The 22,009-nt window shown below is 39.0% G+C and overlaps 1 protein-coding gene across 1 annotated transcript in view; it reads right to left on the reverse strand.

Annotated features, from left to right (window-relative positions):
• TMTC1 (transmembrane O-mannosyltransferase targeting cadherins 1) overlaps positions 1 to 22,009 on the reverse strand; it is a 285,489-nt gene that overhangs the window by 135,185 nt on the left and 128,295 nt on the right. Inside the window, exons 6-8 of the mRNA XM_066368881.1 lie at positions 16,770 to 16,851; positions 14,893 to 14,996; positions 1,973 to 2,162 (exon numbers count right to left, since the gene is read on the reverse strand). Of these exons, the coding sequence (XP_066224978.1) occupies positions 1,973 to 2,162; positions 14,893 to 14,996; positions 16,770 to 16,851 (376 nt within the window). The remainder of the gene's footprint in view (positions 1 to 1,972; positions 2,163 to 14,892; positions 14,997 to 16,769; positions 16,852 to 22,009) is intronic.

Here is a 22,009-nt window from a genome sequence, read left to right on the forward strand (position 1 = left end):
GCCAAGTGAACTCTTCTAGGATAAATAAAATTAACTACTCCTTGAAGTCTTAAATTTCTTACGCCACGAAAATAGAAAAAATGAGAAACCATCTCTAAATGAATTCCGCAGCTATTTCTAGTGAAAGATAAGTCTTGGGTTCTGTAGCCTCGCTCTCCCACTCGGATCTGGCCGAGAGCTTGTTGACAGTTGCACATCTACGCTTGCGCTGTTTACTCACAGGGACACCCCAGCTGGGCGCAGAAGTGGCCTGAAAGAGCCTGCAACTTGCCATGGCATCCAACTCAACTTACTTGTAATAAAGAAAGGATTTGTTTTTGTTTTTAGTGAGTATAAAAACGTGTAAGAACAAATGTTCAAAGGAAGCCTACAGAGGATGGGATTCGAGGGGGTGATTGGGAAATAGCAGACCTGCTGTTTTATTTATTACATCTGTTAATTACATATGTTAATTTGTAGCTTTATAAGTCAATTATTAAAATAGTAATTACAAAGTCAAATAGGAATAAATACAATTGTGACAGGGTAGAGTATATCCCCCTCCTCCGGAGACCTGGTTGAAAACAAGGAAAGACATTCTATTATTTCATTACTTTTTATTTAAAACTAACCTTTCCCCATTGAATTACCCTAGTAACTTTGTCCAAAGTCAATTAATCATGTAAATGTGAGTTTAGATATGGAATCTCAATTCTTTTCCTTTCCAGTGACAATTTTTTTTCTATGATTATTACTAACTTGGGTCACACTCTCCTGTTTCTTTATATGTCCAGTAATCTCATTAAAAACTAGCCGTTGTATGCCATACATTGTAGTGACTCTTTATGCTAGCTTGTTCTTTCTAAAATATGCTGGTTTTCCTATTTTATTATATGATGAACTTGCCTGGACTGAAACTGGAAATCTGTTCTTCTGCAGACAGCTGAAAGTTTTGCTCAGGACCCCCCCCCCCCCCCCACACACACACACACACAAAACCTTGTGCGCGATTGCTGGGGCATTTCTCTTGTTCCTACATAGTTCGTGATCAGTCAGTGATTTCAAGAGAGGTTATACATAGACAACTTAAGCCAGTGAAGTGTCTACCCTCTACCACTCAAACTGTGTATGGGTTGAGAAATTCATTCACATTCTCAGCAAATAAGTAAGTCTCTGCAGGCTTTCAATCTGCTTGTGCTCCCTGAGGTGCTCCCTGGACACATGCCATTTAGCAGTCAGCCAGGAACGCGCCTCAGAGAGCATACTGGCTCGGCTCTTGTATAGCTCTTTGCTTCCAAAATCTCTCTTCAATAGCTAGCTTCTCTGATACTTTCCCAAACCAAACCAGTCACTTCTAGCCACTGAACCTGTTTCTCACATGGGTAGAGATAGGGGTATGGGTTGGAGAGAATGGGGGAAATGAGACTACCCTCAGGCACTTTACCTAATTCAGCAGCAGTTTTTCAAAAGTAAACATTTTCAAGTTTTGGTCATTTTTGAAATGGTTGCATTCAATAATTTTTTCCAGTTTTACACATTTGAAGTATCACCCCACTGAGGCAGGCAGTCGTCAGTGGAAGTGGTGTCTTAACCATAATTGAAGCACTAATGAACATATTACCATCTCATTTAACATCACATGAAATTGAACACATTAATTCAAAAATTATCCAACCACAGCAGGAAAAATGTTTCTTGTTTGCAAACACTACATTTCAGATCTAATTTCAACAGGGTTGGTAGAAACAGTACACACACACACACACACACACACACACACACGTATAATTAAGGTGACCATGGGGTCTGTTAACCTCACTAAGGTCTTTGCAATATATATTGTCTAGGAGGAAAATTTTAACTACGTAAGATTTTTTTAAACAATAGAGTGGATTCAATTTAGACCTAGACCTCCAATTGAGGGGGGAAATCATTATTGAGTACAGAGAATCTCTCTTCAAAGGCAGAGGTCATTTACATTTAAGAAAATTACCTTGAAGGCGGCTAAGCAATGCAGGCTCAGTAGGGCCATCACAACCGCCAGAAGGATGGTGGCTAAATTCCGCGTGTCCCAGATGGTCTCTACCAGAGGAATACTGCCGACCTGCCAGTCATAGCACAGGGTAACAGGTGCAAGCAGGAGCCACATGTTGAAGGCCAAGAGGTAGGAATAGGTAAGGAACCTACAAAGAGGAGAAGAATCGATGAAACACAACTAAAGGTCCATGACATTTTGTAAACATTCATTCACCCTGTTTCTATTAAATATATGTAGCATTTCTACACTGTCAACATTATATTATAGGGAAAGACAAGGTAAGATGGAATTCTTCAAGTCATTAAATTCATCATTTTGGAAAATATCTAATACCTCCCAGTCACTGTGGTAGAAGCTGGCCTTTCAGTAGTGAACAAGTAAAGATCTAGTTTCCATGACATACTCTGAAATTATTATAGAAATAAATACATTATGACCAGAAATAAACATTTTCAAGGAAAAGTTTGATGAAAGCGTACAACAGAAATACTGCTCTGTTGGGTATGATTCCCTGGGTAAGAGATATTTGAAGTGCCCATGTTTTTATTTCTTTATTTTTGTTTTAGAGAGAGAGAGAAAGACAGACAGACAGACAGGAATGGAGAGAGATGAAAAACATCAATTCTTTGCTGCAGCACCTTAGTTGTTCATTGATTGTTTTCTCATATGTGCCTTGACCGGGGGGCTCCAGCCAAGCAAGTGACCCCTTAATCAAGCCAGCGACCTTGGGCTTCAGGCCAGTGACCCTGGGGTCATGTCTATGATTGCATGCTCAAGTCGGAGACCCTGCGTGCAAACTGGCAACCTTGGGTTTCAATCCTGGGTCCTCAGCATCCCAGGCCAATGGTCTATCCATTGTGTCTCTGCCTGGTCAGGTTGTAGTGCTCATTTTTAATAGTGCCCAGACTGCTATACTAGACATAAAAATATTTAACTATTTTAATAACAGATTATCATTTTATAGCATGTTGATCCATATTAAATTATTTCCAGAGAATCAAAATATCTGTGGTAGGGAGATAAAGTTCATTCACAGAGGGACCAGCCTTCATGAGGGGGCAAGTACAGCTGCCCTTGCTGACAACAGCCAGGTGGACCTAGGGAAGGAAAAGAATGAATGGAGGCGTTACTCCCGTTTCCTGGCTGTCTCTAGGCACTACGATAAAATGGAAAATATTCACCCTTCCTTTCATGGTAGTGAAAATTAAGTTCATTTAAATTTATTCAGTCAACACAAATTCATTGAGTAGTGTTCTAGGCCCTTGAGAAGGCAGAACTCCCAGTACAAGCTCCATCCAAACCTCTGTCCCAGGAGATAACCAAACCATAGCATCACTCCCAGCAGCATCCTGCTATATTCCTGGGATGGCCCCGCCTCCCATTTTACCACACTTGCCTGAGAAAGCTCATCACTAACAGAAAAACATACTGGTTTTTTTTTTTAGCTAATACCTAAGGAGATGCCCCTGATTTCTTTTTTTTTTTAAGAGCATTTTCTACAAAGGGCTTGTAGTTGTATGTATCTCTTACTACTCAGAAGTGTTTTTCTCCAGGACCTGAGAGCCACTGCATTAAAATGTCATCATCAGGAAGGAGAGGGCCTGTTCCCCAGTCTCTGTGGGAGGACAGAACCCTAACTTCCATTACCGCCAGCCAGCAGACTCAGCCAGACCAGTCTCATTCACGCTGACCAACCCTCTGTCACTGCGCACTGCTCCGACCCTGCCGGGCCCCAGCGCGGCCCTCTCTTATTCTCCCTTTCAAGTAAGTGTCCAGTCATCTCTGCACAAATCAGAATGGTGCTCAGCTCTTCCCCTTAGTGTCAGTAGTTACTGAATAAAGTCCATTTTCACTGCTTTTACTAATGTCCAGCTGTGCTTGTCTTGCCATCCTATATGGGCTTAAACAGAATATTTAGATAAATGTCTTGTCCCCAAGGACTCTCCAATCCAATATTAAAAATAAGATGCACAGAAGTGAAGAAGCAGAATGAGACGAGCCCCCAGGAGTGCAGAGAGTGAAGGGAAGTCCTCGTCTTGTTCCCAGGCTCTTTCGGAAGGATTCTTGGACTGGCAAAGGGGTTAGATCGGAGAATTCCTAAGTTATCTTCCAGTGTGATGAGTCAAATCACCTTAAATTCCTGTCAACATGTAACTACTAGTCTGAAACATCCTTTCCAGACCTTCCCAACTGATCTCCCTCATCCTCCAAGGTTCCCCCAAGGTTGGCAGTCAATCATTAGCGATGATCAGGTGGGGCTCAGTGACGGGAATAATTCATTGTCCCAACCCTCAAATCCGAGCAGAGAAATGTGTTGAAGGAATGGAGATATGGCATGGGTGTTTCCCAATACTTTTCTCTCTGTTACTTTAAATAAAAAGTTAATATACCAGCAGGGTAGTATATACTGAAATCTTGAAGAAGTCCAAGCTTTGTTATTTACCAAAAAATGAAAACAAAAATTGCCTTATCCCTGTTAGGCTTGGGCCTGAGTAACTAACTGTTTTATGAGAATGCCAACTCCACAGAATAATGACTGGGTCACTTTGTGCTTCCGTTTTCCACAGAGCTTCTAAACTACCTAATTCCTAGCTCAGCGAGACTCCCTGTGATGGCTTTAAAGAGGAATGCTGAGCTGTCAAACTTAGCAGGAAAATCACGCAGCTTTGTTGTTCTGTTACACTCCGGGTCTTAAAAATTACTTTAAAAATGGATTCTCTTTTCCCTGGTATAACAGTTATAAGCAGTGATTATAAATGGCTGAAAAAAATTATTACATTAAAAGCTGATGGGTTACTTTATAATAAATGAATCAGTCTAAATCAGGTGCCTACAACTTACTAATTAATTTTAACCATCACAGAAAGTGAGACTAACAGCCAGATGTCCGCCTGATGGGTACATATACCACCATTTATGATGTAGTCTTATCAAAAAAATAAATTAAACTTTAATCTGATCAAACCTTTTTAACATTATATACTGAAAACACTGGGACATGCTAAAGGCCACCACAGGCGTGCAATATGCAAAATCCAGGATGTTGCAAATTCCAAATAGCAAAGGATGGTAGTTTCTTCAACAAATAATGGGGGTGGGATGAGAGTAGGGCAAGTGGCAGAAAGAATAGAGATATCTATAAATTAAAAGTGTTGTAAAAGACGTACCACACAAAGTACAGATTTTGTTTAGATGCTAATTCATACAAACAACTATTAAAAATAACCACTTATGAGACAGAAAAAATTGAAATGCTGATACTAGATATGATACCAGAGAATCATTGTTAATTTTTTTTTCTTCTTTTCCAAGGGAAAGTATGAGAGATAGACAGACTCTGGCATACACATCAACTGGGGTCCACCCAGCACGTCATACCATGCCCCTGTCTGGAGCTGAAGCTCTGCCCAGCTGGGGCCATGCTTGCAACTGAGTTATTTTTAGTGCCTGATGCCGGAGGCTCCACAGAGCCATCCTCAGCTCCCAAGGCCAATGTACTAGAACCAATTGAGCCATGGCTGCAGGAGGAGGAGGAGGAGAGAGAGAGAGAGAGAGAGAGAGAGAGAGAGAGAGAGAGAGAGAGAGAGAGAGAAAGAAAGAAAGAAAGAAAGAAAGAAAGAAAGAAAGAAAGAAAGAAAGAAAGAAAGAAAGAAAGAAAGAAAGAAAGAAAGAAAGAAAGAAAGCAGTGGGAGGGGGAAGGGTGGAGAAGCAGATGGTTGCTTCTCCTGTGTGCCCTGATTGAGAATTGAACCCAGGACATCCACACACTGGGCTGACGCTCTACCACTGAGCCTACTGGCCAGGTCCCAATTGTTAATTTTTAAAGCATGATAATGGTACTGTGGTTCTCATTTTTAAGGGTCCTTGTCTTTTAGAAATATGTATTAAAATACATGCATATTAAAGGAGATGATATATGGTATTTGCTTCAAAGTGACAAACTGGAAGCAGGGAGAGAGAAGTGGGTGGGATATGAATGAACAATCAACTGTGAGTTATGACTCTTGAAACTGGATAATAGATATGTAAAGGTTCTTTACGCCAGTTTCTCTACTTTTGTACAGATTTGATATTTTCCACACTAAAAACTATGGTATATATTTTAAACTGGTGGAGGAGTCAACAACAGAATTGCAACAGAATTACTTCCTCATATGATACCTAGCTGCAGCTTGAATATGAAATAGCTGCACATGGCATACAGATATTTTTATTTGAATGTTAAGTGCACATTTGCCCTTGCCCTGCAAGCTGTCCTCGGTCTCTTATATTTTCAAGACTTACAATAAATACCATACTGAAAAAGAAGCATCCATGGCAATTGAGGAGAATGTTATTTTTTAAAAGTTAGAATTTCAATGTTATTATTAAGATTCTTTTAAATGCTCATTGTGACTGTTTACAAAGATTTTAACCCAAATAGGTTTAAAAAGTAAACCTCAGAGGAAAAGCAATTTATCCCTTTTAATACATAAGTATTGTTTCCAGAAACTCAAGACATCACTTTTATTGCATATGATTTCAGATCAATGTTGATAGTAAACTGTTTAAATATTATTTAAAATACTGAAAAAGCATTGAAAATTTTTTGCAAATTTAAGCATAAGAGGCCATTTGGAATCACACCAAAAACTAATTGCACTTTAAGGGGCTAGTTGAAGTAGCTAGAATCAGCAACTGAGGTATTTCTACTTACCTCATTGACTAAGAATTACATTTTAAACTAATCATTTTATTTATGTTTACTAAAATTTCAGAAATGAAATGATATGAATATCACTGTCCTTCTGGGTTCTCTTTCTTTAAAGTAGAAGCAAGAACAAAATGAATTATTCACTAATTTTCTACCAGGAATTCTGCTAACAGGAGGGGAGTCACTAGAATATCCTGCCAACAAAATCGAATATGCAGCACGGAAAGTGAGGAAGTCAGCTTAAACAATGCAGTCATGTATTCTTAGTGCTAAGCCAGGACATCCATGAACAGGAAAAAGAAGATGAGACGGTGGGGGAATTGTCAGGCATCAAATGTCATCTGATAAAACTGTGGCTCTTTTATATAAATCTTCAATTGTATCAAGAAAAAAATAGAATGCTTTAAGTGCAAAACTACATATAGATTCTGTTCTTTGCCTTTGAAAAAAAACTTTCTATTTTGCTAAGAAATAACATAAGCTTCAATTTTTTGTCCTAGAAAAATCCCTATGATAGGTGCATATCAAAAAATTAGGCACTGCAAGCAGAAATACATAGCCCTTGCTTGTTCTATATAAAAATGTTACTGTCCGAAGAATCCTCTTTTTTCATGCACCCCCAAATCTTTCATTGTTTCATAAATATAGGACATTGGGGCGACTCGATCCACTTTGTATCCTCTTGGGAAGGACATTAGCTGAACTGTCAATACACCAACCTCATTGTTAACCACTTTTACCGCCACGGTGGACCACCCCACCCTGGCCTGCCTCCGCCTCTTCCTACTAGTCTTAGTGATCTGTCCCGTTCCTCCTCAGGCTGTTACCTATTTTCAACTCCTCAATTGCCATGGATGCTTCAAAGGGTCTCCACAGTCTCACTGTGAACCAGCAATAATGACAGACCTTTTCCAGGCATAACCTGCTTATATATCATCATGAGCATCTTCTCCTGCCTGTCACCTTTCCCAGACTGGCCAAAGATGCCGCTTCCTACACTACCCTTCTCTCTGGACAGGAAATCCTCACTGGAATTCAGAAGAGTCGAGTAATTACTGTGCACTTTTCCAAGTGCTTAAGGCTAAAGAAATGCAGTCCCTTACCCTCTCTCATTGGACCCAGGTTCGGCTTCCATTGAACAAACACGTGCTGACTGCTTACTATGCATCAGGTGGATTTCCAGATTCCAACACAAGAATCTTGTTGCTATACTAACAAATGACATCCAACATTAAAAACCCTTCAAACATATCCAGCACTTTCTAGCTCATAAAGTATTTGCATATAAGGATTACCTAATCCCAACACAACCTTTATACAGTCTTTATCACTCATTTTTGAAGTAAGGGAAGTAGCTGTAAGGAGACAGTGGCTTGTCTGATGCTCCAGCGCAAACCTGTAACAGAACCCACACGCCGGACAGGGTTCTCTGGCTCCACATGAACGTGTCCACTGTATCATACAGTCTTCTATTAGCACTGCTTTATTAAGGTGGAGAACTGAAAGATAATATGATGGATCAAATATTGATGTTTCATGTAGAAGTACCTTCCAAAGACCCTGATTTCTGCCTTAAACAGTGGATCTCAGATGAACTTGAGCTTTCAGTTAAGGCAAGGTTGACAGAGTGTAACATCATCTACAACAGTGGTCCCCAAACCCCGGGCCGTAGACTGGTACAGGTCTGTGGGCCATTTGGTACCGGTCCACAGAGAAAGAATAAATAACTTACATTATTTCCGTTTTATTTATATTTAAGTCTGAACGATGTTTTATTTTTTAAAAATGACCATATTCCCTCTGTTACATCCATCTAAGATTCACTCTTGACACTTGTCTTGGTCACGTGATTCATTTATCCATCCCACCCTAAAGGTCGGTCCATGAAAATATTTTCTAACATTAAACCAGTCCGTGGCCCAAAAAAGGTTGGGGACCACTAATCTACAACACAGTAAACAGATGAGCACCACACAATAAAAAAATAGAATTTTTAAAGAAAAGCTTGGGCTGGGCATTGTATTCATTATGAAAAGCATTTTTTTGCCTTTACATACCAATGTTAGCAAAAATTAAAGAATTTCTTTAAAAAAAAAAAATTTCTTCCTTAATTTTTATCTCTTCCTCTGAGATTTAAGATTGCAATGGAAACACAATATGTAAATTTAAAGAATTATACAGCTTTCTTCAAGAAGTTTTCTAACAACTGATCCCTAGTCCAGAGGTAGACCTGCTACCTCCCCAAGGTCCCCTGCTCTCACCCCTCCCCTCTGCTGGATGTCTCCCAACATCCCCAGGGTCCAAGACAAATGAGATAAATGACTATTACCCGGTGTCTTTTCAGGTGGCAAGACTCCACTCAACGTCTTTTATAATCTCTTTTATGCCCAACAAGCTGCTCTTCTATGAACATAATACAAGCCCCTAATGCAGAGAGCTATTCAGCCACAGAGGAAACAGTTTATACCTGAGGATTTCAGAAAGAGTGACACACTACCTTCCAGATACACTTAGGCTGCTGGTCGAGTAAGATTCTCTCATCCAACCTTGTGACCTTTTAATCAAAATGGAAAGGTCACAGACACTGTGGAATCTTTACTTTTAACACACTTTCCTGGGTGATTCTGATATCCACTTTAGTTAGGAAATCCTGGCTTTAAAACCCAGAATAGCTTTGTCGGAGGCCCTCCTACCCAAGGCCTGCTCGTGCGAAGGCAGGGACAGAGCGGGCCATTTTGCACAGATCCCTTTGAACATACAACGTCTTATTTTTAAAGAGTAAATTTTAATTTAATTTGTTCATTAAAGTTTAAATTTGTTCAGAGTTTATTATGAGATAGTTCTCTATTAAGGGCTTTAAGAACGATAAGTATTAAGAAGACACAGTGCCTTAAGAGAGGGAGGATCACCACGTAAGGATCCGTGCCTGTCTGAAACGGTCCACTGAAAATGTAAAGACAGGACAGGGGAAAAAAAAGCTTTGTTAGAAGGAAGAGGTTGAGTTCCATCTTAATATTATTTCCTATCTTGATGTTCTCTTACAAAGTCATACAAGCCTTTGCTTACGCTTTTGAGCATCAGACACAAATTTACCCATGCTAGAGCTACATGTGGCATTTCCAGAGCGCTGGAGCCTGAGAAGAGATAATATAATGTTTCCACTATCAAGGCCCCTCTCTGCTGCCTCATAATCAGTTTTCCATTTTACCAGATTTGAAGGGGACAGGATGTAAAGCAGTATACAATTGAAGGGAAAAGCACTGTCTTTATAATATTTAAGATGATTGTCTTTCAAATCCAGAAAATAGATAAAAGTAAGATTTACAGCGAAAGATTAGAGTTCCCCTATCCACATCACGTTTTCTTTATGAGATGTGGTCTTGGATAGGCACGTAGAATATATTTGCTTATATTCATGTTTATAAAGAGATAAACAGATGAGTAAATCCTGGGCAAAATGGCAATATCTCTGACAGGACAAGTTGCACAAGAAATCTATTCCATCACTTCTCAAATGCAAATCCACCGAAACCACGAAAGCAGACCCTTCGGCACAGGAACTAGAACTGTGTTTGGCTTAGACTATGGGGCTTGGGGGCCTGCTTGTTCATGGAAGCTATGCAATTAAAATACAACATCGCCTCTGCTCTGTAACTTCTAATTACACTTTTATTCTCAAGTCAATGTCATGTCATTCAATTGACCCACACAGTCTTAATTGTAGGTTGGAAAACTTATTGATCAGTCACATAGAATTACTGACAGCTGATACAACCTAAATGTTTAGATTAAAATGAAGAGGTAAAGGATTAAGGGCCTCATTACCAGCAAATCCTGAACAATGCTCACCATCCAAGTTCTGTTCTGACCCACTTTGTGATTTGACATACCCAATAGTCAAGAATAAGAAGTCAAATTCTAAATGCCTTCCAAACTTCTGTTAACAGAAATTGTGTGAAAATAAAATATAAAAATATACCCCATACAAATACACAGTGAAAGCTAAATGTTATGTAATTTATTAATAAGGGAAACTGAAACATAATAAAGCCAGTTGAACTGCAAGAGAATTTGAATTAGTCAAAGCCTTCTTAGATATAACACCAAAGCACCAACAACAACAATAAAAAAATAGATTAACTAGACTTCACCAAAATTAAAAATTTTTGTGCTTCAAAGGACATCATCAAAAAAGTGAAAAACAGACCACAGAAAGGTAAAAAATGTCCACAAAGCGTATTGCTAATAAGGGACTTATATCTAGATCATAAGAACTCTTACAACTTAATAGTAAAATATCAAATAGCCCAATTAAAAACTGCACAAAGGATGTGAACAGACATTTCTCCAAAGAAGACACAGAAATGGCCAATATGCACATGAAAAGATGCTTAAGATCACTGGCCATCAGGAAATGCAAATCAAAATCATAATGAGATACCATTCCACACCTACTCATATGACTATAACACAAACAAAACAAAAAGACAGTAAAAAGACAACTGTTGACAAGGATGTGGAGAAACTGGGACCCTCGTGCCCTGCTGGGAGAAATGTGAAATGGTACAGCTGCTTTGGGGAACAGTCTGGCAGTTCCCCAAAAACTTAAATAGAGAGTTAACATGCATGACCGGGCAATCCCTGTCCTGGTGCACATGAAGAGAAACGAAAACACACATTCAAACAAAAACTTGTACATGAATGCTCATAGTAGCATTATTGTTAATAGCTCAAAAGTGGTAACAACCCAAATGACCATCAACGGGTGAGTGGAGAAAATAAACCAGGAGAGCCATACTATGGCATACTACCGGGAATAAAAAGAGCGAAGCACTGACAAATGCTACAAGGCAGATACATGTTAACACATCACAGTAAGTGAAAGAAGGCCGTCACAAAAGACCACGTATTATTATGATTCCATTTATAGGACATGTCCAGAATAGGTTACTTTATAGAGACAAAAAGTAGATCAATAGTTGCCTATGGCTGGGGGTGGGGAGGGGAGGTAAAATGGGGTGTGACTGCTAATAAGATACGTTAGCTTTGGGTGATACAAATGTTCTAAAATGGACTGGAGTGATGGCTGCATAACTCCATGAATATAGTAAAGACCATCGGGTTGTATACTTGAAGTAGATGGACTGTATGGCACGCGTAGTATATCTCAACAAATTCACTGCGGGGGACCCGGGTTCTATTCCCGGCCAGGGCACATAGGAGAAGCGCCCACTTGCTTCTCCACCCCCCCCCCTTTCCTCTCTGTCTCTCTCTTCCCCTCCCGCAGCCAAGGCTCCATTGGAGCAAAGATGGCCCGGGCGCTGGGGATGGCTCCTTGGCCGCTGCCCCAGGTGCTAGAGTGGCTCTGGTCGCGGCAGAGCGACGCCCCCGAGGGGCAGAGCATCGCCCCCTGGTGGGCAGAGCGTTGCCCCTGGTGGGCGTGCCAGGTGGACCCCGGTCGGGCGCATGCGGGAGTCTGTCTGACTGTCTCTCCCCATTTCCAGCTTCAGAAAAATACAAAAAAAAAAAAAACCAAACAAACAAACAAAAAAAACCAGATTCACTATTAAATGTATAGACTTTGAACATACACAACAAATTGATTAATTAATTAATTAAATGAATTTGAAAAACCTGGGTTTTCATAGTTATTAAAAAATGAGATTGGCAAATTAGAGATAACATTTGTCCACTGTCCTGCCAGATAAGAAAGTTGTAACATGTGAAGCTTTATTTTCTACTAAAGAAAAAGAAATCATCACTTATCTGATTTCCATATGTTAAATTTTAAGTTGACATGAATTTTAAAATATAGTAAATGTATGTTATAAGTCACCCAAAGCTGCATTCCTCTGGGTTTGTTAAACAATGCCCTACGTTACAATGAATGTCACACAGGCATCTTTTCTCCAACTCCCATGTCTCAGAAAATTTTCTTTAACAAACGTTTCTCATGAGCATCCCAGTGATTTTGTCGTTCAGTTTTACAAGCAGAAAATGGCCAGGTATTTTATCCTAGCTAAACACATGGAAACAGATCATCTAAAAGAGAAGGAATTTCAGAACTAAATTCATAAGAAATCATATGATACAAAGGAGAACTGGACCAAGCTAAACTACATTAATTAGTAATTACAGTATGAATAGAGTAATTTACTATACATATTTTAAAAGAAGATATAGTACTTGAAAGGCAGAAGCAAGGATGCTATTAAAGGTATTTGGATTTATACATCCAGTAAAAGAGATAAAGCATTAATGAGGTAGAGTGACATAGCTGAATGACAAGCCTGTGATTAGTGAAGACAAAGTCAAGAGAGCTGCCAAATCAGAGCTAAAATGCACAGCTGATTGAGCAAAAAAGAGAAAAAAACTCCACAGACCCGGACAACACCAGTGTGGTGATTGCCGGGGGGAGGGGGGAGGGTTGAGGGGAGGTGAAGGAAGGGATAAGGGGGATAAATGGTGACAGAGCGACTTGACTGGAGTGGTGAACACACAATACAGTGTATAGATGATGTGTTGTAGAGTTGTGCATCTGAAACCTGTATAATTTTGTTAGCCACTGTCATCCTAAGAAATTCAATAAGAAGGAAAAAAAAAAAGGGAAGATATAAGTGAAATAATTGGTTGGTGAGTTGAGAGTAGTCTATTCTTGTTCTTGCCCATCTGTTTCTTTTGACTGTGCATCTTGGCTTTTGGAGACCGGCAATTCAGGGAACAGGCTGCATCTAACTGCAGAGATAAGAATGAATGCTCAAATTCAGGAGACAAGAAAGCTTGGAGGGAAACCAACCCAAAGCTCAAGGAAATGGAGCCATTAGGCAAGAACAGGATCTGGCAAAGCTGTTTTTTCTCTTCAAAGAAAGTAGCTGTTTAAGGAGCTACAGAAACTGAAACAATTTATCAATGAGCCAAACATGTCCAGACAAGGAGCCCTGGAGATTTGAAAGCCAATGAGAGATACCTAAAAAGAATAAGCAGATTGCAACACAAACAAAAAGCTGAGTTAGAGATGTCAATCTTAATTAAAGGATTAATTAAACATCATTTTCAAAAATATCAGCCATAAACAACAATTTATAAGACTCTAAACTGTCTCAAAAGGATAAGCGGACACTAGAGGTTGAATGCCATATGATTTCTGAAGGTGTATTCAAGGTTTTTAAATGCAAGTGCATGTGTGGCGTAAGGAATGAATACAATTGTGACATATATCTATTATAGAAATGGTTTCATCAAATATGAAGGTGTCCTTTCTGGAGTGAAAAACAGTCTTTAAAGAAAAGGAAAAAGATTAGGAACATGTCCGAGGCAAAGAAAACTACCGATTAAAACATATAAGGTAAATGAGTGAAATAAAGCAAAGATTACTGCCTGGCATAAAATTAAATTCCAACAATCTGTTGTCTCTAAGAGATACAAGTTAACCAAAATATAAATGGCTCTATCAGTCAAGTTCTAAGTCAAGATTTCTATATCATCACAAACCTCCCAACATTGAAGGTTATTATTATAAAAATGATATTAGATGGTAAGTATGTAAAACTATGAAAATTTAAAAACAGGGCACATTAATGTTTAAATATTATAGCAACAATATATCCTGAAGAAAAGATATTAAAATTATCAAATGTAATTATATGTGGAAGCCTCAGAAAATCACAGCAGACTAAATAAATAAGAAACTGAAATTTTTCTCAATGAACCAGATCTACTGATCAACATCCATTCTTGATCCAATACCAGTAAATCTCTTAAGGACAGTTGATAAGATATAATTAGCTATGTCTTAGCAACAATCATTGCTTATTTCTTTTTTCCAATTTCAACCTCCCTACTCATTTTTAATCTTACAAATAGTTATGATGCCCAATCAACCTCCACATATCTCTGTGCTTTGTTGTGTAACATCTGCCATATGAGCCACATAACAGACACTTATTATTGACGATAAATGTTTAATAAAATGTTTGTTACTTATGAGATAAATAGCAATAATAAGAAAAAAATAGCACCATTTGTTAAAAAAATTCTAAATGTATAAATAGCAGTTTCTTTGTTCCCCACAACCTGAATAAAACACAACCTTCCTTTCTTTAAAAGTCAACTTAACATTTAAAATTACAGAACAATTTAATAAATACTAAGTAAAGTTTTTAAAAAATGTATTTCTACTGACCTTGTAAGAAAGTAAGGTGAAAATGAAGCTGGATTATCTTGCTCTGAAAAGAGGGGCATAGATCCTCCCATTATCCACAGGCGGAAGTACAAAACAACGATCACCTTCAGAGTAAAGAAGATTTGTTAAGAAAATCATTGCTTGTTGAGGTAAGGCACACCTTTCAGAAGGATAATTCCAGATGCTTTACAAATATTTTGTTTCACAAACACTTTTTTCTAGAGAGTATTTCTATAAAATTCTAACATTTAAAATGAGTAGGAATTTAATTTATCTTGAGTTTATTCTTATAGATGGTGGTAAGAGGGTGGTCTGGTTTAATTATTTTCATGTATCTGTCCAATTTTCCCAACATCATATATTAAAGAGACTGTCTTTACCTGGTTATATGATCTTGCATTCTTTGTCAAATATTAAATGACCATAAAGATATAGGTTTATTTCTGGGCTCTCTATTTTGTTCCAATGATCTGTATGGCTGATCTTGTGCTAATATACCATACTGTTTTGATTACTATGGCCAACTAGTATAGTTTGATATTAGGTAGTGTGATACCTCCAACTTTTGTTTTATTCCCTAAAGATTGCTGAGGATATTCAGGGTCTTTTGTGATTCCATATAAATTTTTGAACTATTTGTTCTAGATCTGTAGATATGCCACTAGTATTTTAATAGGAATTATGTTGAATCTGTACATTGCTTTTGGTAGTCTGGGCATTTATATGATATTTTTCTTTTCCTCAAACACAGTGTATTTCCACTTATTTGTATCTTTCTCGATTTCAATACTGCTGAGTCTTGAATGAACACATTTGGAAATGTTAGAAGCAGAACACTCATGAAAGCTTATTTTCACAACCCCAGGGAACATTTTTGTGTGTGTGTCACCCAAAGGAATCTCATCATTAACTGGTGCCATCCTGTTGCAAAGATACGATGGAATTCTCTAAGGAAAGTTTTGCCCGTTCTGCTGAAATTGTCCCTCCAAAGCTCTCTACCTCATTTAGTTTTTTTCATACTCATCTTCTTCCATAAACATGTTTTAGTGTTGAAAAAAACTCACATTAATTGTTAACATTAAATTTAAAGACATTTTCATAAGTTTCCTGTCAAAACTTATTATAAATTCGGACAGGGAATTTATGAGAAACAGCAACAGCATAAGAGATTGGTCTCCTAATCTCCTTGCATAAAAACATCTAACAACATAAAAGGATGTTTAACGTGATAGTCACCAAAGAGGGCCACCAAAAATTCCTCCCCTCTTTGTATAAGCATTCTTGTCAAGAAACGGAGTCATCGGAACTGAGTGGCCAAGCTGTAAGAAGTCCTGGGTATCCTGCTAGGGAGAGCAGCCACAGAAAGGGCCCTCAAAAATAAAGTATCAGAGAGACCAACCACCTAGCCTAGCGGATGGTGGCATGAATTTGCATGAGTAACCCAGCCAAAATTCATCATGAGCAGAAGAACCATCCAGCTGGATGCTGCCCAAACTAGAGCACTGGGGGCAGATATATGGCAGTGGTTGTTTAAGCCACTATGCTGTGGGGAAGTTTGTTATGCAGCAATAGATAACTGAGGCAGTCAGGTGCGACAACTCAGCTAAGACAACTCACCATCAGCACCGGGAAAGAAACTTGCAAAATACTCTAATTTTCACTGTCGCTGTCATGGAGTTTATGTATCCCTAGAACTCTTTCACACATACTTTCTAATGCTTTGTAACATTTATGAAATGTTAACTCTTTGATCCTAAGATCAAGGTGTTAAACTCTGTTGCTAATTCTGTTAAACATTCTGGATCATGCCTCTGAGCCAAGTTAAAGTGAAACATCTCTTATCAAATATTTCAAAAGTGTATTTGTACTGTACTTACATAACTTATGACCAAAATGGCCCTTTTCAAGAATGGCCTCATGGTAAGCAGGAAATTTCTATTACTGCTTGCTGTCAGATACCTGAAACAGGAAAGAAAAAAAAATAATAAAGCCTTAAATAAGTGTCGAGAGTTCACCACACACTAATGTTGTCCTTTTAATGTGAATATGCTGTAACTCCGAAAAAGGCTGGGAAAGCCCGAAGCCAGGAGCGCCGTTTCTGAGCCAGACCACCTGGGTTCCAGTCCCCCAGCGCTACTGCCTCCTGTCTGGAAGACTTCAGGCAAGTTTCTTAACCTCCTTACACATCTATTTTTCTCACATACAAAAGAGAAGGGTAATGATAATATCTACTTCACAGAAAAGTTGGGGGAATAAACAAGATAATATATAAGACAACACCTACTAGCATTGTTAGCTATAAATATTACTATCCCGTCTAATCCCAACAAGACAGGCATTCTGACAACTTTATGGTTACACTGGTCACAGGAATGATCTTAAACAAAATAGAAGTTTATTTACCTGCTTCATGTAATTAGAGAAGAACAATGTCTTCCAGCCACAAAAGACTGTATTTCACAAGTGTCTTATCCCTGACAACAGAGGACGCCAAGGCTGTGTGAGGTTGAGTCACTTATCCAAGGTTAGAATCAGAGCTCACCCTTATGCAGTGGATAATTCTCACCTGTCTACAACCTTTAGAAACAAAATAATTTATAAGAATGTCAACTTCTAGTGGAGCAGGGACTTGTGTAGACCCTGCATCTGACACAGCACTAGCACTCACTGGAACCCAGTGGGAGCACCACAATCCATATGTACAGCATTTGATTGACAGGCTTTAGTGAAGACAATGAAAGGGAAGGGAGAAGGGGCTTGTATTAACAAATCACAATTAAAAACCTAAAGCGGGAGGCCCTGGCTGGTCGGCTCAGTGGTAGAGCGTCGGCCTGGCGTGCAGGAGTCCTGGGTTCGATTCCCGGCCAGGGCACACAGGAGAAGCGCCCATCTGCTTCTCCACCCCTCCCCCTCTCCTTCCTCTCTGTCTCTCTTTTCCCCTCCCACAGCCAAGGAGCAAGTTTGGCCTGGGCGCTGAGGATGGCTCTGTGGCCTCTGCCTCAGGTGCTAGAATGGCTGTGGTTGCAACAGAGCGATGCCCCAGATGGGCAGAGCATCGCCCCCTGGTGGGCGTGCTGGGTGGATCCCGTTCAGGCGCATGCGGGAGTCTGTCTGACTGCCTCCTTGTTTCCAACTTCAGAAAAATACACAAAAAAAACCCCCAAAACCTAAAGCGGGAAATTTTCACCAACATATGAATTTTTATATTTTAAAGTACAGAATGGAGGGAAAAAAAGTCAAAATGACTAGCATTATCCACAAGCATTTTCCGACTCATCCCTATTTCCCTTTTCACTTTTTCTATTACTATTTTTAATCCAATTTCTCCTCAAAGAATTTCTCCCCAGAATCTCTTAAAATTTGCATTTGAATGAGGTCTTCTTACACAATGGGACTGTTCTATGGAACAGAGATCCTTTTGTAAAAGATGAGTGGGTTAGTCTCACAAAGAAATATCCACCTTGGCAACTGCTTACAAAATACCTGTGGTTCTTAGGCTTTGATTGGACACATAAAAAATGAGTCCAAGTGGCACTGGAAGGAAGGGACAGTGTCACTCAGAGGCAGGTCTCTTCCTTTTTGCTTCCCTTTTCCTCTCCTGGTTTGTAAACAGCTGAGGATCTGACCTTTAATGTATTTAATGAATAGAGAAAAGATGAGCTAAAAAAAAAAACACTACATAGAGTCGGCTTTAAACAATCCCTGGACTTGGATCCATCTCCAAGCACTACATTTAAACCCTTTCTTTTCCCTTAGCTCTCAAAAGAGAGCTTGGCAAGGAGGACGAACAGGGATATGATCAGCTCTCACAACACAAGTGCACCCCTGAATAGGCTTACGGGAGTCCACCACATCCCAAACTGGTTCTCAGGATTTTGTGTCTGTTTGCATCTGTGTATTTCTCTGAGGCAAATCCCTTGGCTTTGATCTTTGGTGTTAACTTGGTCTGTGATTCCAAAAAGATTAAATCACTGCTAAGCACGTTCTCTCAGCTCTGCTTCTACTTTGACCGTTGTTTTCAGAATAACTCAACAAAGTCCAAGCCTGGACATCTCTGTTTTCCCTCTAAGTAAGATAAATGGCTGCGGGGAAGGGAAAGGTGTTGGGAAGGAAAAGGTGTTGGGAAGGCTGGAGTTGCAGTACATTTGAATGAAAAAGTGCTTTCTGTTGGCCTGCTCTTGGAAGCTTCATTTCTCTCGTTCCCTATCTTGCTGGTTTATTTTAACACAGTTAAAAAATTAGAAGTAAAAAAAAATTAGAAGTGTTTTTCTTTCTAGAAAACAACAAACCATAGAGTTTAGGATTTGTTTTCAATGATAAACTTTGGTAAATTCATATTTTGTTTTATTGCAAGCTCACTATTCTGTTTATTTCAGTGAGTTAAATTTATAAGGTATCCCTTTGCTTAGAAATTCTTCCTCCATGAGAAATTCTATTTCCTTGAGAAGTTAAGCTTTTTTAGGCACCAAATAATTTACTCTTAAGATGTAGCATCTCAAAGCAGTGAAAGCCTAGAATGACACAGAGAGCAATAATTGAAAAAAATATTCCTTTTTTCAAGTCTTCTACTTATAGTTGCTTACCAATATTAAATAAGGAAAGAAGTCAAGATGACACAGCCCCCTTTTTTTGATAAACAGAGGTCAGAGGCTCAGATTCCTAAACCCACACAGGGAGCACCCTAAGGGCTGAATGCACGGCACCTCTCTGCCCACTCACAACAAAACTGGGCAACAGATTTCCCCCATTAATCCATCATATACGTAGGGTCTGTGAAGTAGAAACAAACCACAACAACAAATAGTAATGATATCATTATTAACAATAATAAAAGTAGGAAATGATATTTCCTACTAATTTACTATTTTACTATTATTTGCCTAAGTAATTACACTGTAACAATTTATTTACCCCTTCCAACAATATTTTGAGGCACAACATTATAATTCTTTTTTTAATAGAGGAGTAGACTAAAAACCTAGAAGTAATACTTAACTATTATATCAGATTCTCTCATCTATTCATTTCAACCATAAGCTAAAGCATTTGAAAGTGCCTTATAGGCACTATGCAAAACCCATCACTGATTTATCTTCCCAGTAGTCAGAGAAAATCCCAACAACAAAACCAAACCACTGAGGAAACCACGAGAAGGGGAACAAAGGCCCAGAGCTCTATTCTTGTGTTTTCAGCTCATTCGTTACAGTCTCCAGGAGCTTTGTTGTTTTTTTCCTTCCATCAAAGAGAGTTGGACTAAATGGTTTCACAGACCCTTTTAGGTCTAAACTATTATGATCTTTGGATATTTCACCAATGTGATGACATCATAAATGACAACTGAAGGAAAACAGAGAGAAACCTACTGAAACTAAAAAAAGAAATGTCAAGGGATTAGGAGTAAGCAAATATTAGTTGACCCCCCTCCTTGAGTAGACCCTTTGCAGCTCGAAGTTCCATGTGAAAAGATATATTTTTATTATTTTGTATTGTAACTTATTTTTTTATTGAGGTAATATTAGCTTATAACATTGTATAAGTTTCAGGTGTGAGACATTATAAATCGACATCTGTATGTACTACAGACATGATGCTCACCACCAAGTGTTTAGCTTCCATCCATCACCACACAATCGAGCCCCTCTACCCACTTTGCCCTCCCTCCACCTGTCCCCTTCCGCTCACCACCACGCTGTTGTCTGACTTTATAAGGTTTCTGTGTTATTGGTTTGTTTTGTTTTCATTTTTATATTCCATATATGAGTGAAACTTTTTTCCACCTGATTTATTTCTCTTAGCATAATAACTTCAAGGCCCATCTATGTTGTTGCAATAAAAAAAAATTTTTTTAGTATTAGTTTTGGGTGTTAAAAGAGAGACAACAGGCCCAAACTGGAGTCACTTGTGCTAAGCCCATATCACCAGACCAAGACTTAATACTACTTAACTTAATTACAGTTTCAACCTCCCTCAGGAGTGGAACCTTAAATCAGTCCATCTGGTCAGTACTAGTGAGTAACCTGCCTGATAGACCCCTGCTGTCCTCTAAATGAAGGAGACACAGACATCCACTCTTTGCCAGGAACTTCCTGTCCCACCACCTTCTGCCTACAAAAGCCTTTCATTTTGTACAGCTTCCAGGAGCTTTGTGTTTATTTGCTAGACAAGATGCTGCCTGATTTCACGAATCACCGAATAAAAGCAATATAATCTTTAAATGAACTCAACTGAATGTTGTTTTTAAACAAGGGTATTGGCATCGTCAAATTCTGCATTTTTAACAATCCATGATCTTGGGCAAATAAAAGCAAAAGATCAAGATTATACAAAGTAAATTCCCAACACTGTGCTCCTCCATACCCCCAATTTTCTGTTCTCCTGATCCCAAGTTTTCTGACTATTAATATCCACCTTTGCAGTTGATCGTGTTTACACAATCAGAGCTAAATGTGACCTCTCCCTTCAGAGTTACTCAGGCCTCAAATCCAACTGAGAAGTCTGAGCTGAGACCAGGATAATCTCCACCCTCAATCACCTACCCATGAACTTGAACATTAAATGAATGCTTATTATTTTATGTCACTGAACTTTGTTAACACAGTATTACTGTATTGTGTCAGTAGACGATTGATATGTATAGTAAGATAGATGATCATAAATGTGTACAGACCCAACTAGAATTTTTAAAATATTCACCTGCCTACAATCTGAAACAGTAGGCAGTTAGACAGGCCTGAGCAGAGTAGGAATGAGAGGCCTGGTGTGGAAGGTCACCAGGGCGGAAAGCCCCAGGTGCCAGGCAATGGACAACTAAGGTGGGACTTGGCCCCCAGGGTGACCTTTTCTCCCCTAGCATATCACTAGTCATGCAGTTCAGACCCCCTGACCTTTCTTATCACTGGTCATGTGGTCAACCTCCTTAGAGGAGGAATAAGGGGGTCGGAGAATAGCCTCACAGGACTCCCTTACAAGCCCTTGTACACCACTCCCTTTAGCATTAAGCCCTAGAGCAGGGGTCGGGAACCTATGGCTCATGAGCCAGATGTGGCTCTTTTGATGGTTGCATCTGGCTCACAGACAAATCTTTAATTAAAAAAAAAATAACGTTAAAAATATAAAA

The sequence above is a fragment of the Saccopteryx leptura genome, chromosome 2 (assembly GCF_036850995.1).
Source record: "Saccopteryx leptura isolate mSacLep1 chromosome 2, mSacLep1_pri_phased_curated, whole genome shotgun sequence".
Taxonomy (NCBI): domain Eukaryota; kingdom Metazoa; phylum Chordata; class Mammalia; order Chiroptera; family Emballonuridae; genus Saccopteryx; species Saccopteryx leptura.